The sequence below is a fragment of the Corvus kubaryi genome, unplaced genomic scaffold (genome assembly GCF_017639235.1).
Source record: "Corvus kubaryi isolate FWS band 111438036 unplaced genomic scaffold, C.kubaryi_AGA036_p1.0 136, whole genome shotgun sequence".
In the NCBI taxonomy this organism is placed as follows: domain Eukaryota; kingdom Metazoa; phylum Chordata; class Aves; order Passeriformes; family Corvidae; genus Corvus; species Corvus kubaryi.
Genome location: NW_024580670.1, coordinates 8,847,065 through 8,862,433, shown reverse-complemented (window position 1 = coordinate 8,862,433; position 15,369 = coordinate 8,847,065). Strand labels below are relative to the sequence as shown.

Here is a 15,369-nt window from a genome sequence, read left to right as displayed (position 1 = left end):
TTAGACAGGGGTTTATCTCGGCTGGCGTGTTATGGGGAGCAGGTGAGAAGGGGTGTGGTTGTCTCGTGTCCCTGGTGCTCTGTGACTGGATCTGGAATGTCACAACAAGCAAACCAAGAGGAGGAAGTTTTGTAACCTTCAGTACAGGAACTTTTCCTGATGCCCAAACAGAGCTGCAGGGATGGGAGCATCTCATCCTGGAAAAAGCCAACTGCTATGTCCTGCAAGGCTCCTCTGAGGCAGATAGATCTGTGTTTGTGCCTGTTCTGCTCCTCCAGGCACAGTCCTCCCCTCCTCCTGCTACTGCTCTTCTCCAAAATCCTCCCTCCAGCCCCGATCTGTGGTAGACGTGAAGCTGCTACACTGCAATCCCCAGTGTGCAGCTATCCTCTTCACACTGCTTGTTTGTACAGCCTGGCCTGGTGGCTTCGGGAAGAGGGGGCTAATGCCTAGCTGGGATCACCTTGGATCCTCTCTGGTGAGACTGCTGCCTCTCTCCTTTGTGCCTTTCATTCCCCTCGAGGTGCAAGACTTGCCTCGCTCCTGCCTTTTGACTTTCATCCTTTGTGCAGCTCCCTTTGACTTACAAAATTGCTTTGGGTTCTGCTGGTTTGTCCCAGCTCTGCATCCACCACTGACCCAACAAGCCCATTCTTGTCTTCTGAAACTGCAGGAGTACCTGGTGTTGGACTTGGCTCCCAACCCGCAGTGTCTCTCTGTGCATGTCACCATGTCACCCATAGCTGGGCTTTTTTAGGGTCTTCGCTAGTAGTGTACTGGTGCCACAAGCTGGTGCCAGCCAAGCCAGGGCCTGGCACGCAGGGCTCTACTGGGCTGTACTGGAGTTCAGCTCTCTCCTGTTGCCTCCTACCGGTACACGGACCCGGCTGCTCGGCCTGAACACAGAACAGCCGCGATGACCCGATGTCACCGGGCTGAACACGTACGGGCTCGGTGCTGAGAAGCTGCTCAGGAGGCACTGCTGGCGGCTGAGAGCGACACCGGGGCCCGGAGTGTCCCCGGCACCGCCCGGCACAACGCAGAGCGAGAGCCGGGGCCGTGCCCCGCTCCGGGGCCCTCCGCGGCACCAGGGGGCGCTATTGGCGCCTGCCCCTCCCGGAGTCGCTCTGTCCACGCCGTCGCGGGGCGGTCACAGCGGGTCCCTCCCGGCGGCCGTCGGGGCGCGCGTGCGCTCGGAGTGGCGGGGCGGGCACGCGGCGGGGCCATGGCGGACTATCTGATCAGTGGCGGCACCGGCTACGTACCCGACGACGGGCTGACGGCGCAGCAGCTCTTCAGCTGCGGCGATGGGCTCACGTACAAGTGAGTGCGGCCGGCACGGGGGTGGGACCGGGACCGGGGCGCGGGGCCGCTGCGGTCGCTGACGCGTCTCCCCTCGTTACCCCGCAGCGATTTCCTCATCCTCCCCGGGTACATCGACTTCACGGCGGACCAGGTGGTGAGTGGCCGGGGCGGGGGAGCGGGCCGGGGGCCGGGGCGGGGGTTGCGCCGGTGCCGCCGCTCACCCGCCGCCGCCGCCTGCCTCCCCGCCAGGACCTGACCTCGGCGCTGACCAAGAGGATCACCCTGAAGACCCCGCTGGTCTCCTCGCCCATGGACACAGTCACCGAGGCCAGCATGGCCATCGCCATGGCGGTGAGTGCCGCCCCGCGGGCGGGTCCCGTGTGCCGCCCTCACCGAGCTGGCGGGGCAGGAAACGCTGCCTGAGGCACCGGTGTGTCTGCCCGGGGGTCCCTTCGGGGCGAGGCCGGGCCCGAGGGCTCCATTGGTGCAGCGCAGGGCAGTGTCTGCAGTGACTCACGGCCGCCTTTGTGTCCCCAGCTGACCGGGGGAATTGGGTTCATCCACCACAACTGCACCCCGGAATTCCAGGCCAACGAAGTGCGGAAGGTGAAGGTGAGTGGCTGGAACGGCAGCACCAAACCGTGCTGGCACAGGGTCCTCCGTGGAGGTGGGCAACGGGTCTGGCCTCGCTGAATGAGCTGCATGAGGAGACTGCTGACTTGTGCCCGATCTTGGTGTTTCAGAGCTGTAGTGCTGCCAGGGTTTGCAGGCACAGCCCTCTTGTGTGCCAGGCACTTTCTATGGGCAGCCTGGGACTTGAGTCCTCCTGGTGTGGGAATATTCCCCATCGTTTCAGGGAGGAGGTTAGCCTGGAGACACTTGGATTTTAACATTTAGGTGAGACTTGTTTCTGGTTTGAGAGTCGTCCTGTTGGTGAGCATGTGGCTGGGCTGGGTGGTTGCAGACCCGTGTGAGTGGCTGCAGTAACCCATGGTCATGTGCCTCGCTCGCTCCTGTCTGGCCTGGCAGTGCTGCTCAGCCTGGCTGCTGGATCTGCTTCCTTTCAGAAATACGAGCAAGGATTCATCACAGACCCCGTGGTGCTGAGCCCCAATGACCGAGTACGAGATGTGTTTGAAGCAAAAGCTCGTCATGGATTTTGTGGGATTCCCATCACGGACAATGGGAAGATGGGGGGCAAGCTGGTTGGGATCATCTCGTCCAGAGATATTGATTTCCTGAAAGAGTCAGAGCATGACCTGCCCCTTGGTGAGGTGAGAAGGGCTTGTGAGTACCTGATGGGTATGAGCACTATGTTAGGAAGCCATGTGGCTTGTGATAAGGAGAAGGGTGAGCGAGTGGGCTGTGAGGGTGTTCTGCCAGTGGGAGGGAGCAGCTCCAGCTTAGCTCTGCAGATCTGTCTGTGAGTGTATTTCCAGGGAAGAGTGTCTTGTTCGTTTGCACTCTCTGAGCGACTCCTGCAGTGCAGACCATGCAGTTTGTATGAGTCATGGGGGTTATCTTTCAGTGCTGTGGAAGCTCTCCTCTGCTTCACTAATTAGTTGTTAGTGTTCCTGGCTGCTGCTGTAGTGCCATACGCTGGCACTGGTCAGCTCTGTAGCAGCTGTACTCTGCCCAACAAACCCTCTAAGTGCTGATCTTCCTTTTCTGGGCTGTCCTTCCCTATATGCCTCATCTGGGTTACTTGCTCTTTCAAAGAACCCCCTGAACTTGCAGTCTGGCAGTTTGGCCTTCATAATGCTTCGCTGTCAGGCTCCCCTCACGCAGGAGAATGTTCTCTGTGATCCCTGTTACACAAGCTGTGTAACTGGAGATCTGCGGCGCTGTCAGGTTACACCCCCAGTGCCTCTTGGCCACGCTTTGCTCTTGACTCACAAATATTTTTAGCTCTTGCTGACCAAACCTGATGTCACATGCTGATCCCTGTTTGGTTTGAAATCAGCTACAAATACCTGATACGAAAGCCTTAAACCAGGAGTAGGTTATAAAAGTGCACACGGCCCTTTAAAGCAATGCTGCTCCTTCAGAGGAGCCAGATAAGAATCTTCCCTCATCCTTTACATGGGTCATTCAGCACTGCAGAGCAGGAGACTTGCTGCTGTCAGTGTCTGGTGCTTGTCCCTGTCACCAGGCAAGGCCAGGGGAACGCATGGTTTCCTCAATCTTCTCTCCACTGGCAGTCCAGCAATCATCTTACTGAGCCATTTATTGCCATCCACTTAAACACATGGGTTTCCTGTAGCATAGGAAGCGCATGAATCCCAGAGACTTAGGAAGTGTGGATTAGCTTCTCCCGAGATGTGGGTTCTGTCACAGCATTTTGGGTAGATGCAGGCATGGTCAGCCTCTTTCCCGATGCAAAATGTCTGTTCTTACAGTATAAATAACTAAAATGTTCCCTCTTTTCTTTGTGCGCAACTGATCTACCTTCCTGAAGGGTTACAGAGTGTTCCCTTTTAGCTTTGCCCAGCCTTCTCAAATAACCTTTCATGGGGACCTGGTGATCACAGAATGCTGTGGTTGGAAAGGGACTTGGAAGTCTCTTGTCAAGCCACCTGCTCGAGGCACGTTCCGCTGGAGCAGGTTTTGTGGGGCTGTGTCTAAATCTCCAAGGAGGGAGATTTCATTATCTCTCTGGGCTGCTCTCCCAGTGGGAGACCACTGTTGTGGTGAAAGCCACCATACTAGGTCAGATGTTCCCCTGTTGCCCACTGTCCAGCACTGCCCTTTGTTTTCCACCGTGTTTTGGTGCATGTTTGTCAGAGTGAGCGTGGGTGAGCATATTTGGATTGATGCAACTCCTTTGCCCCACTGACCTTACCAGCAGCAGCAGTGGGTTATTCTGGGCAGAGCCCTTCCAGGGCCTGTGCACTGGAAATGCTGCCTGAAAACGAGATCGAGGGCACCATTTCTGCCACAACAGCATGAGACTCTGAAGGTGTCTCCAGCCCTTATTTGCGTGTGCTTCAGTTAAAATGGAGGGCTGTTAGGGTGATGTCCCAAATAAGGGTCATCTGAGAGTTGTCCCTTGTTTCTAGGTACTTTCACTTGTCTTCCTGAGGCCTTCTGCCATCTCCTGTTTTCAGTGCACTAATGGGCTTGGGGCCTGATGCCAGTGCTCGCATGGGGACAGCACACTGGAGGCTTTTCCTGTGTGTTTCTGGAGGCGTGTTGCTGTGCTGTGGACTCTTTGTGGAGCACTCCTGCATGGCTGCTGCAGAGCGTTTCACGTGGGCAGGGGGGGTTTGATATTTTCAGATCAGTGTGAAGGAGTTCTTGTAACTTTTTATCTTCTCCCACCCACTAGATTATGACAAAGCGGGAGGATCTTGTTGTGGCCCCAGCTGGCGTAATGTTGAAAGAAGCAAATGAAATTCTGCAAAGGAGTAAAAAAGGTACCTGTGGCCATCTGGGGCACAAGAGAGAGCTGTGGAAGCGCTAGGCTGGGGCAGCAGTGGGTGAATGTGTGCACACAGTCCCTGCACGGGTGAAGCATGGGAGAGGATAGTGAAGAGAATCCCTGCAGCCCTCTGCCAGGGTACAGAGTTCACATGCCTTCATCTCAAATGTGTTTGGAGTTGAGGGATTCTTGGCAGCCCAGTATTTGGCTGTCTATCCACTGTCTTTGATTTTCTCTCCTGGCCTTCACATTTCAGCACTCAGTTCTGCTCTCTTAGGGTTTATTAGTTTGATTTTTAATAGGGTATTGTGTGTCTAATTATTAAAAAATACACACTTTATCTATGGTTAATGTAAAAATACTGAGTTCTTCTCCAATCCTGCGAACTCCTTTATCTGTTTCTTGAGCCAGGGCTGCTGGCATCCATGGCCAGTCAAGATTTGGTAACACACCTCTGAGTCTCCATCTTTTGGCAGTTTCTGCCTGCCCACTGCTCCTGGTCTGCTGCACTGCTCTGAGCTAACGTCTGTCTCCTGCAGAAATCTGCAATAATGTTCTTCCTGTCGGTTTCCAGGCAAGCTGCCAATTGTTAATGAAGATGATGAGCTGGTGGCTATCATTGCCCGCACTGATCTCAAGAAGAACAGGGACTATCCTCTGGCTTCTAAGGACTCCAAGAAGCAGCTGCTCTGTGGTGCCGCTATCGGGACCCACGAGGATGACAAGTACCGGCTGGACCTGCTGGTGCAGGCTGGCGTGGACGCTGTCGTGCTGGTGAGCACCCATGGGGCGCCCATGGGCATTGTGTCAGCCTGGGACACTGGGGGTGAGTCCCCGGGCTGGATGAATGTCTCTGACAGTGTGGCAGCAGTGTGGCACTCGCTGTCTTTGTCAGAGGCCTTTACATGTTAGAATATAGCAGTTTGTTGACCTCTCAGTCTTGTTCAGGTTAGAATTGCCAAATTGCAGGGTTTCCTCTTGCCTGGAGACTTATGCGACCTGGAGGGAGTTTGTAGGGTGCACTGAAGCCCTGAAGGCTGAGAAGAGAAACACTGTCGGTTAATACAGAATCCTCTACAAATACCTCTTGCACTCTGCCACCAGCCTCTCTGATATTCCTGACTAATTTTGAATGCTCGGCTTCTTACAGTTTCCCTTTATCCCTTTGGTGTTTGTTACTGTGTTACTCTCTTACTGATGTTCAGGAGTGATCGGTGAGCCCAGAGTTGCTCTGCTGGTTTCCCTTTCTGGCCTGTAAACTTTCTGGCACAGTTGTCACTGCCTGTATTTGCACATGGTTTTCTCATCGATCGTGATCCTGTGCGTCCGGTGTGCTCTGAGGGCATGGCTGAGCAGTGGGAAATGTTTAACAGACACGATTTGACTGGGTCACGGAGGCTGGCAGGGCCTGAGTACTCAGTGCTCAGCATCTGGTATTCGAGCTGCTCTGCTGCACAGTGGGGAGGTGTATCCCCTCTCCAGCCCTCTTGGGTTTCACAAGGAATATTCTCCATTTCACCTGTAGTTTGAGACAGGACTGACAGTGTCCTGCTGGTAGAGCCAGATGGTTCTTATCCACAGCCAGATGTTCTGCTTGTAGTTTGTAGAAGCTACAGGATTAAACATGAAGGATATTACTGAAGACTTTACAATAAACTGACTTTACAATAAACTGTACTGGAAAGGTACATTCCTGTCTAGGCAGCAGCTTCTCCTGGGGTTCTATGCCCAATGTGGGGAGTCATTTTGCCCATTTACCCAGCTTAGCAGAGACCCCAGCAAGCAGAGTGAAGATCTGAAGCTTTTCTGAAGCTGCATTTGTAATCTGCAGAAATTCTGGTTGAAACTGATTTTCTTTCTGTTGCAGGATTCCTCTCAGGGGAACTCCATCTTCCAGATCAATATGATAAAGTACATTAAGGAGAAATATCCCAACCTACAAGTTATTGGAGGAAATGGTAGGCGTGTGTTGAAGACTCTGCTTGTCTTTAAATGACGTTTGTTTCTTAGACACAGAGGGAGCTGCAGGGATATGAATGGAATGGTCATCTTGGTAAATGTCTATGAACTTAAAATGGTTTCCTCTGGCTTGTGGAATGGAGCAAGACCACTGTAGACACAGGGCAGTACCTTACAGCTGCAGATACTTGGAAACCTTTGTTCTGCAGCACAGTGTGCTACAGTCCTCTGTAGCACATTACACATTAGCTTATTTTACACACCAGTTTAAAATTTTGCATAATAATGAATATTGCTTGATGTGGAAATCTAATGGCAATTTTCCCTGCCTTTTGACAGCAGAGTCCAGTGGTCCTTGTCTTTACCTGATGTTGCTGTTACCCTGTACTCTGCCCTCCCTACCTCGTGTGGCCCAGAGAGTGCTTGGGACCATGCTGTGACTTCTGCTGCCTCAGCCTTTGGGTGGAAGTGTGTTGCAGAATAGCCTAAGGGGGCAGTGTCACCTCACCCACTGGGGACAGTTGGGGCAGAAACTTACTGCTCCTCCCAGACAGGCCTGGCTCTGGCACAGGCTGTTGCTCTGGGCAGGGGATGTTGGAGGCCTTGAGGGGAACCTCCAGGGCAGAGAAGTGTTGTTTGCAAATGTGCTTGTCTGTTTTCAAACCGATTTCTGCTCCCCACAGTGGTGACTGCTGCTCAGGCCAAGAACCTCATTGACGCGGGGGTTGATGCCCTGAGGGTCGGAATGGGCAGTGGTTCCATCTGCATCACACAGGAAGGTAAGAGAGATCAGCTGCTTCCTAAATAGGCTGAAGACACCTATTAGTAGAAATTCCGTGCTGAAAAGCAGCATGGCTGGGATGGAATTCTCCAGTTGTGAGGGCAGTGTCCAACAGCAAGACCAGCAAGACGCCTTCCACCCGCTTTGTCCAGGACTTCCAACCTTTGGGGTGGCAGCAACAGCAAAGGCATTTCCCAGTACTGACCGAGACTGAGTAGAGCCGGTGTGGCAGATGGCGGCTTTGCCTGAGGGGAGCTGCTGGCTCAGTGTGGGATGGGGCTGGCGGGCAGCTCTGCAGGGAGAGGGGGTTACTGGATCCCGAGTGCTGATGGGTGAAGTGCACTGGCCTGTCCATTTTCCCTTCTGGCAGCAGTGTGCGTGATGCTTGAATATTGATCTGGGCTCGGTGCCTTTGCAATTTCCAGGCCAAAATGGGATTTCTTGCTTTTGTCTCTGCAGTTAGACAGAGCTTGTGTGAGGCAGAGACTGTCACCCTTAGTTAAAAGGCAAGAGGGGCATCCCCTAGGGCCTGAAGAAAGTCTATCGTGAGGACAGACTCAGTCCTTGAGTGTTGAACCTCTGGTGGGGTACAGAGAGGTGGTGCAGGAAGGTGCTGCAGTCCACAAGCACGTCCTCTCTCTGCTTTCGTCCTTGGTCTGTGCCACAGGAGGCAGCAAGTGAGCAGCTGCTGGCTGAAGATGCTGCATTAGCTTTGCCCTTTCCAGCATGGAGCCTGTGAGCAGCCCTGGACCTGTGCTGCATTCCCGCTTTGCCTGGCTGCAGGGGATTCCCAGTCAGGGCAGTCTGTCTCAGGTCAGCTTTCTAAGGGGGGTAGTATCGTTGGGCTGACACTTCCATAGCCAGAACAGAACCAGGACACACATGTCCTACCCAGGCTCCGAGGCAAAGGCACGCTCTGATCTGCAGCGAGGTGAATGTCCCGGTGGTTCCTCCAGCTGCCCCAGGAGATAGGGTTGGGTGCTGGTTTTGGCAAAGGAGCAGAGCAGAGGTAGAGCATGGTGCTTCACAGGAGATGTGGTTGCAGAACTCTTGCCTGCAGCTCCCCAGGTTTTTGGCCCTGTTAAGGGCAAGAACTCTGTCTTTTTGGGGTAGGTGCCACCTCTCTGGCTGGCTGCTGGGGTAGGGCGAGCATGTGCTGTGCATAGGCAGGCCTGGCTGCCTGGGATCTGGCCTCTGGCTTGGCTTAGGCTAGGAAGGGTCTGCAAAGTCAGCTCTGTCCCACACCGTATGCTCTGCCCAGTAGCAGGTCACTTCTGGGGTCCTTTGTTCTGCTGCTGTTCTTCTGTCTCTAAAATGTGTGTGTTTGTTTTCGTTTAGCTGCTCCAAAGATCCCTCCAGACCTAAAGTCCCACAGCCCCAAATGCCCTTCTACTGTCACGGGCACCTATAGTAAGTCACTTGCCCTGTTCCCAACCCTAATTATGTGTCTTGAAGCAGGACCCTGATTTGGCTGCACATGGCCCTACTGCTTGTTTGAGAATAATTTAGCTGTAGATGCACTTGGGGTTTTGTGGCTTTGGATACTGGTTTTGAATCTGAAATGAAATCTGAGAAGCCTTTCTGATTTTGTAAAGCAGAATCTGAAGTGTCCAAGCTGAGGGAACTCAGGCCTGTCCTCTCCACTCCAAAATCCAGTTAGGAGCCTGACTGGGCTTTCTGACTGCACTTTCTGGATTCCTAGCCAGGCATGCTCCTGCTGATCCAGTACTGGGAGGTGATCCCTGAGCAGTCCTCAATCGTGCTCAAAATGTAACCCTAGTTCTGGGGAAGTTGTGCACTGGCTAAGCTTCCCATGAAGCTGGCTCTCCTGAGTTATGGAGGGACTTCACCATGCATGGCCACCTTGGCAGCTGTGTCCCATCTTTCCCCACCAAGTCTGGAGAGAAGGGGCTCTTGCCTGCCCAGCACAAGGTGCAGTGTTCTCTGCTCTGATGCTACCAGATCAAGCAGCCCCTGCAAGGCAAGCCTTAGGCTTTGTCCTTTCTCCTAGTTGTGACACACCTCAAAGGGAGAGGTTTACTTTTGCAGATCCTGGAAGGTTTTCTCTAGCAGATGATTTTGTAGGGCCACCCTTTGCCAATGCACTAAAAGGGACAAACCCTCACCCCGACTGTGTGATGTGTGTGTGCTCAGAACCCTGCTTGGGAAGCCTGCACTCCGGGGCTGTGGCACTGGGCACTGGGACAGTCGGAGAGGTGCGATGCTCCCAGGGGCCCTGAGCCAAGCTGTGCTTTAAAAGGGCTGGTCTCTGTGGTTGCGCTTGAGAGGTTTCTGCAGGCCCTGCACTGTCTATAGCACGATCCCATAGACCCTGGACTCAAGACCTCCAGAAATGGGTGTTTCTCTCCACAGAGCTCTTCCGTGGCAGTGTTTTGCAGCTGCAGTGTGGCCTTCAGCAGTGCGGAACTGTGCGAGACCATCTCTTTAAGGGCATTGATGATAAAACTGGCAGCCTCTCCCTGGCTGGCTGAGCCCGAGCTGAATGCTGGGGTCTGATTAAATTCAGTTCTTTAACAATCTCAGCCTGGAGTCTGGCTTCCCTCCCTCAGCAGCTGCTGCTGAGTGCTGGGAGCAGAGGAACTGCAGCATCCTGGCCCCAGCACGCCTCTGCCAGGGACGTGCTGCCAGCACTGCTGCCGTGCAGGCTGAACCACACCTGGAGTTCACACTCCAAAGTACTAATACTGCATGCCCTTAATCTTACCCAGTTTATGGGACTAACCATGACTGGAGAAAAGTCTTCCAGCTGATCATGGGGAAGGGAAGTCTCCCTGAGAAAAGCTTATCTCAGTGTTCTTGCATGCCTGTGGCTGACAAATGTGTTACAAAACATGCCTTGTGCCGGTTTTCCTCACATAATGGGAAGCCTCTTAACTGCTACTAACTGGGAAGAACAAGTAAATCCAAAGCTGGTAACTCCCTCCCCATGGGACACCTAAACCTGATGGAATCCTTGCTATATTGCAGGGCAGGAACATAAATTATTACCAAACCATTCTGCCCGTTTCCTTTCCACTGCTGCATGTGTGTTTGTGTGTGTATGCAGACCTGTATGTATAGATATATTTATATCTATACCATATACAAGCATACCAGCTCTCTCCCAGCCAACTGCCTTTCCATTCAAGAGACACATCATACAGATGCTGGGTACATGGACAAGGGGTCTGGCAGCTCCAGGAGAGAGCAAGCAGTGGGACATGGCTACATGCCAGAGATGCTTTGGAGAGGGGCTTTTGGAGTTTGCTTTATTTCCTTCCCAAGCTCCCCACACATCTGCTGTGCACCAGGATGAGCCACAAGTCTCGTGTGATCTCAAGCATCTGATCAAAGACCCCAGTCCCAAGGTCACTCAGCTTCTTGGAGCTAAGGGCTGTGAGGACGTCTCAGCAGGCATCTCCCGGGCATCTGCTTCTCTTGCAATTCAGCCTAGGGAAGGAGCATCCAGGGATTTGTGTGTTCTGAGTGCTGGAGCATGTGTGTGCTGGAAGCCTGAAAGGGCCTGCTTGGACAGGGATGTGCTGCTGTGTGGAGCTCATCCTGTGTGTGCTCTGTCCCGCAGTGCTGGCATGCGGCCGTCCCCAGGCCACCGCGGTGTACAAGGTGTCCGAGTATGCCAGGAGGTTCGGCGTCCCTGTGATTGCCGACGGAGGGATCCAGACGGTTGGGCACATCGCCAAGGCGCTGGCACTTGGGGCCTCCACAGGTGAGCACCATTGTAGGAGTCTCCTAGGAAGTGTTTCCATATGGCATCACACTGGGCATGAGGGCATTTACCTGCTGGAGGCATGGGAGCTGCAGCCAATGCTGTGCCCAGCGACCCTGAGGGATTTTGCCACCACTGCTGCTGATGTGCTGTTCCTGGTGATATCTCGTGCCAGTGATGATGGGCTCTCTCCTGGCTGCCACCACGGAGGCCCCAGGCGAGTACTTCTTCTCGGATGGCATCAGGCTGAAGAAATACCGCGGCATGGGCTCCCTAGATGCCATGGACAAGAACCTGGGCAGCCAGAATCGGTATTTCAGGTCAGAGATGGTGCTTTGGGGCAGCAGATCAAGCTTTTGGGGCTTCTCTGCTTCACAAATATCCTTGATATGTGCTTTCATGCAGTGAGACAGACAAAATCAAAGTGGCCCAGGGGGTCTCCGGTGCAGTGCAAGACAAGGGCTCTATCCATAAATTCATTCCATACCTAATTGCTGGGATCCAGCATTCCTGCCAGGATATCGGTGCCAAGAGCCTGACCCAAGTCCGGTGAGTGCTTCCCCATGCCTGTACTCTTGTTAGGTCATGGTCCTGCTGTCTGGAGTCCGTGGGCAGCTGTACTCAAGCTGTGGTGTGTTCTGGATAGTAAGTAGCCATCTTCCCTCATATCCAGTGGGCACTTCATCATGGATCTGCCAGCCCCAGGGCTGCAGGAGTGTGGTCTCTTGCTGCGTATTCAGCTGGCTGGGCTCAAAATGTTTGGGTTACGTTACCCAGCCTGGTTCTTGGGAGCACAGCAAAGACCATTCTGGCCACGGCTGGAGGAACCAATGACCCTCATCCCAGCTGTTCCAGCTGAGCATGTGCCAGAGCACTGTCTTCCCTGGACTCTGCCTGGCTTGTGATGGGTGTCCTTCCCCCTCAGAGCCATGATGTACTCAGGAGAGCTGAAATTTGAGAAGAGGACGACATCTGCCCAGGTTGAAGGAGGGGTGCACGGCCTCCATTCGTAAGTGCTTCTGGCAGAATCCTTGCTTGTCACCTCGGGGGGGTGTTGTGGGTTTGAAACAGCCACCCTGTACCTCAGCTACCATGCCCTTGGCTTGGTGTGCCATTGGCTTGCCCTGGCACTGCACAGCTGCATCAGCTGAGGCTGTCCCCCTCCCTGGGCTGGCAGGATCCATTCCTTACTGCACCTCTGTCCCTGCCCTGGGTGAGGTGGGTCAGTAAAGGGGCTCCCTGGTGCTGCTTCCCTCGCAGGTACGAGAAGCGCCTCTTCTGAAGAGATCCGTCTGTGTCTGTCCTTGTGCCACTCAGCTCTGCGCTGCTCCGCGCAGGAGCTGCTCTTGCTGCAGAAGTGCCATTATTCTGGGCTGCCTGGAGCTCCTGCCATCTTTAGCTTTCTGACCACCCACGGGGCCCACCTTCCACCTGGGAGCTGTGATCCTGGGCTGGAGCCTTGCACATGTTGGCCATGTTTTACAATAAAAAAATTAAAAGATGTGCAGTTGGTGTTAGCCCAGAGCCTCTCTTCCTTCGTTATCTCTCTTGCTCTCCTTCCTTGGCTCTGTCCCTTGCTTCCGACACCCTCAGGAGCAGCTGATAACCCCAGAAAGGGACTGTGTGCATGTGAAGGGCAACAGGGATGGGAGAGCCCTGAGACAGGATTGAGTGGGTAACACAGTATGGCTTCTTTAAAAATCCTTCCTGAGAGCAGAAAACAAGGGCTCGGCTGCTGGGCAAGAAAGCAAATCATTTTACAGGGCCATTATCTCCTGCTGGGAGCTGCCAAACCCAGCTGTGGCAGCAGCCAGGACGCTGTAGGACCCCATTCCTGGTCCAGCTGCTGCATTCTCCTTCCCCTAAACTTCTTGTAATTGCCATACCTCCAGGCCCAGTGGTTGCACCCCCTTGGGCTGTTCACTGTGTATTACCTGCCCAGGCTCCACAGAGCGATTGTTTGCCAGAAGGTGGGCAATGCACTGGGAGGGGCACAAGTTCATAAAGGAGCTGGTCTGCATTTCTGCAGGCCTCAGCAGTGTAAACCTCCCTGGCTTGGCAGGTTACCTGTGCTTGCAACACCAGGAGACAGAAGTATTCTACACCTGTATCAGTCGTACATGTCCCACACATCACTCCTGCTGAAGAGTGTGTGTTTATCATCAGTGGTTTGGGGATGTGATATTTGATTTACACACTAAAACCAGAGCCTTGACTACAACGCCATTGTGAAGGTGTCACACACTCATTAACATGCTCATTAAGACACTTGTTAAGCAAAGCTACCCTAACCTTGCAGCTGCATCCCCTGCCTTTGCCTGCTAAGGTGGCAGAGCTCAGGGCATGAGGCTTCCGTAAGGTCCATGTACCCTCTTCCCCAGGGGTGACATCCCCAACCATGAACCAACCAATGGGGGGACAGGACAGTGACCCTTTCCATGTCCCCTGCTGGAGCTGAGCCTCCCAGGAGAGGGGATGCAGCATCCTTGGACCAACACCACCCAAGGGACAGGGGTGCTGGGGTGGTAAAAAGCCCCACGGGAAAGTCCAAGCCAAGCCAGCACCAGCTGGGACACACCAGTTGCTGGTGCTGGCTGTGCTCAGGGAGCTGCTATGTGGCATCCCACCACCACACATGCTGCCCAGTGACCAAGGTGAGCACATGCCCCATCAACTTGTTACAGCCTCACTGTGCTGTGCATTAACCACCACACAGTTTCTTGTACTTCCCGTTTACATGTATTTTCTTCATGGAGCCTCCGATGTGCCCGGGGGTGTACAGCTCGCCGCACCAGCCTTCACCCTATCTCAGGGTGAGGCGTTCTGCTGCCAAGGTGGGGGTATGACCTTGGCAGGGCTGTGGGAGCAAAGCCTTGTGCTGTGCCCCACAGTCCCCAGCCCAGACTGGGCAGGGAGGCCAAGAAGCCAGGGAATGCAGGGAAGAGCTAAGCCCACATAACTCACAGCCCACCTGTGTGCAGAGCCATCACCCAGCTGGCAGCTCCAGACAGTTCAGTCTGGAGCGTTTCTCAGTTGGGAGTGGTGATGTCGGGGGCTTCAAGGCAGGCAGGGGAAGGACCACTGAGCCCACATGGGCATGGCAGGCAGTGCCTACATCCCGTAGGTGCCCCGCGGAGGGATGAGCCCAGCAGCCACCACGCGCCTTTCATTCATTAGGAAGTTGAAGGTTGCACATGCATTTGCCTGTGAATAGAAAAGGGAATGAGTGAAACTCCAGCCCTCAAAAAGGAGACTCGGTTCTTCCCCATAAGGTATATGACCCCCTCCCTCCCTATCAATGGGGTGCTGTCTGTGCTCACCCTTCCTTACCGTGTCCTGTACCTCCACAGCAATCCCGCACTCCCGCATCTGCTTCAGCGTGGCGGGGTGGAGCCGCTCCACCCTGTCCCCTGTGCCCAGCACCAGGATCTCTGCAACGAGGGCACGACAAGGGTGGGCAGGGCAGTATTCGAGCTGCCTCGGCCCGGACCTGCCCTTCCTGCAGGGACCAATGGCTCCCGCACAGCCACCCCGACAGGGGCCCGAAGGGAAGGCAGTCCGCGCCCCTCCTGCCCCGCGTACCTATCTGGGGCTCCAGCAGCCGGAACAGCGACAGGCTCTCGTGCGAGATGTCCCGGTGGGACCCAACCTGCGGGAACACAGCGGGCGTTGAGGGGGACTTCCCCCGGTGCGCGGTGGGGACCGGCAGCTCCCGTCCTGCCGCCGGGCACTCACGTTCCACTGAAGGATGCTGCGAGGCAGGACGGCGCAGGGCCCCACCACGACGTCTCCGCTGATGGTGAAGCCGCGGGTGCTGTAGCCCTCAATGAACATGATGTTCGGGGACTCCGGCTCCAGCACCATCACCCGCGTTCGCTGGTACATCTCATCATCCGCCGGCGTGAGCCGGTGACCCCGGCAAGGCGCTCTGCGGGGACAAGGAGCAGCTGGGACACGTGGGGCCCACGGACAGTCCTCGGAGACCCTACGGCACCCTACAGGCACCGCCCCCGGTCGCAGGGCAGCCGCGGTGCCGGTTGCCGGTGCAGGTACCTGGCCGCCGCCCGCCCCGCCACCGGCACGAGCCGCCGCAGCGCCGCCACCGCCGCCATGGCCGCGACCCCGCCGGAACCGCCGAGCGGCCCCGCCCCCGCCGCTACCGCCCCCCGGCGGCCG

At 55.0% G+C, this 15,369-nt stretch overlaps 3 protein-coding genes across 4 annotated transcripts in view; 1 reads left to right on the top strand and 2 right to left on the bottom strand.

Moving 5' to 3' along the window:
- The first annotated feature begins 1,128 nt into the window (after window positions 1-1,128).
- IMPDH2 (inosine monophosphate dehydrogenase 2) lies at window positions 1,129-12,710 on the top strand. 2 transcript variants are annotated; one of them, XM_042015720.1, is made up of 15 exons: window positions 1,129-1,323; window positions 1,411-1,459; window positions 1,555-1,656; window positions 1,843-1,917; window positions 2,373-2,579; window positions 4,634-4,721; window positions 5,301-5,500; window positions 6,594-6,684; window positions 7,369-7,464; window positions 8,805-8,876; window positions 11,050-11,193; window positions 11,369-11,513; window positions 11,599-11,742; window positions 12,119-12,202; window positions 12,454-12,710. In XM_042015720.1, exons 1-15 carry the CDS (start codon window positions 1,226-1,228, stop codon window positions 12,473-12,475), a joined length of 1,617 nt encoding a protein of 538 aa, XP_041871654.1. In that variant the 5' UTR covers window positions 1,129-1,225; the 3' UTR covers window positions 12,476-12,710. The 2 variants fall into 2 exon arrangements, with proteins under 2 accessions (XP_041871654.1, XP_041871664.1); XM_042015730.1 differs by lacking the exon at window positions 8,805-8,876.
- Window positions 12,711-13,913: 1,203 nt separating this feature from the next.
- On the bottom strand, window positions 13,914-15,295 carry NDUFAF3 (NADH:ubiquinone oxidoreductase complex assembly factor 3). Its single transcript, XM_042015743.1, has 5 exons — window positions 15,247-15,295; window positions 14,929-15,121; window positions 14,776-14,842; window positions 14,524-14,624; window positions 13,914-14,397 (listed from the first exon to the last, which is right to left on the bottom strand). Exons 2-5 carry the CDS (start codon window positions 15,076-15,078, stop codon window positions 14,305-14,307), a joined length of 411 nt encoding a protein of 136 aa, XP_041871677.1. The 5' UTR covers window positions 15,079-15,121; window positions 15,247-15,295; the 3' UTR covers window positions 13,914-14,304.
- Window positions 15,189-15,369, bottom strand: part of WDR6 (WD repeat domain 6) — a 10,797-nt gene continuing 10,616 nt past the window's right edge. The window contains exon 3 of the mRNA XM_042053847.1: window positions 15,189-15,349. Within this exon, the coding sequence (XP_041909781.1) occupies window positions 15,189-15,349 (161 nt within the window). The remainder of the gene's footprint in view (window positions 15,350-15,369) is intronic.

Bases quoted from the DNA above. Each gene is read 5' to 3' on its own strand.
- IMPDH2 (XM_042015720.1), top strand. From the start codon at position 1,226: ATGGCGGACTATCTGATCAGTGGCGGCACCGGCTACGTACCCGACGAC. The intron at 2,580-4,633 runs GTGAGAAGGGCT...CCCACCCACTAG, and splicing joins ATGACCTGCCCCTTGGTGAG to ATTATGACAAAGCGGGAGGA. The intron at 12,203-12,453 runs GTAAGTGCTTCT...CTTCCCTCGCAG, and splicing joins GGGGTGCACGGCCTCCATTC to GTACGAGAAGCGCCTCTTCT.
- NDUFAF3 (XM_042015743.1), bottom strand. From the start codon at position 15,078: ATGTACCAGCGAACGCGGGTGATGGTGCTGGAGCCGGAGTCCCCGAAC. The intron at 14,625-14,775 runs GTACGCGGGGCA...CCCTCGTTGCAG, and splicing joins GCTGCTGGAGCCCCAGATAG to AGATCCTGGTGCTGGGCACA. The intron at 14,398-14,523 runs GTAAGGAAGGGT...TTCTATTCACAG, and splicing joins CTGTGGAGGTACAGGACACG to GCAAATGCATGTGCAACCTT.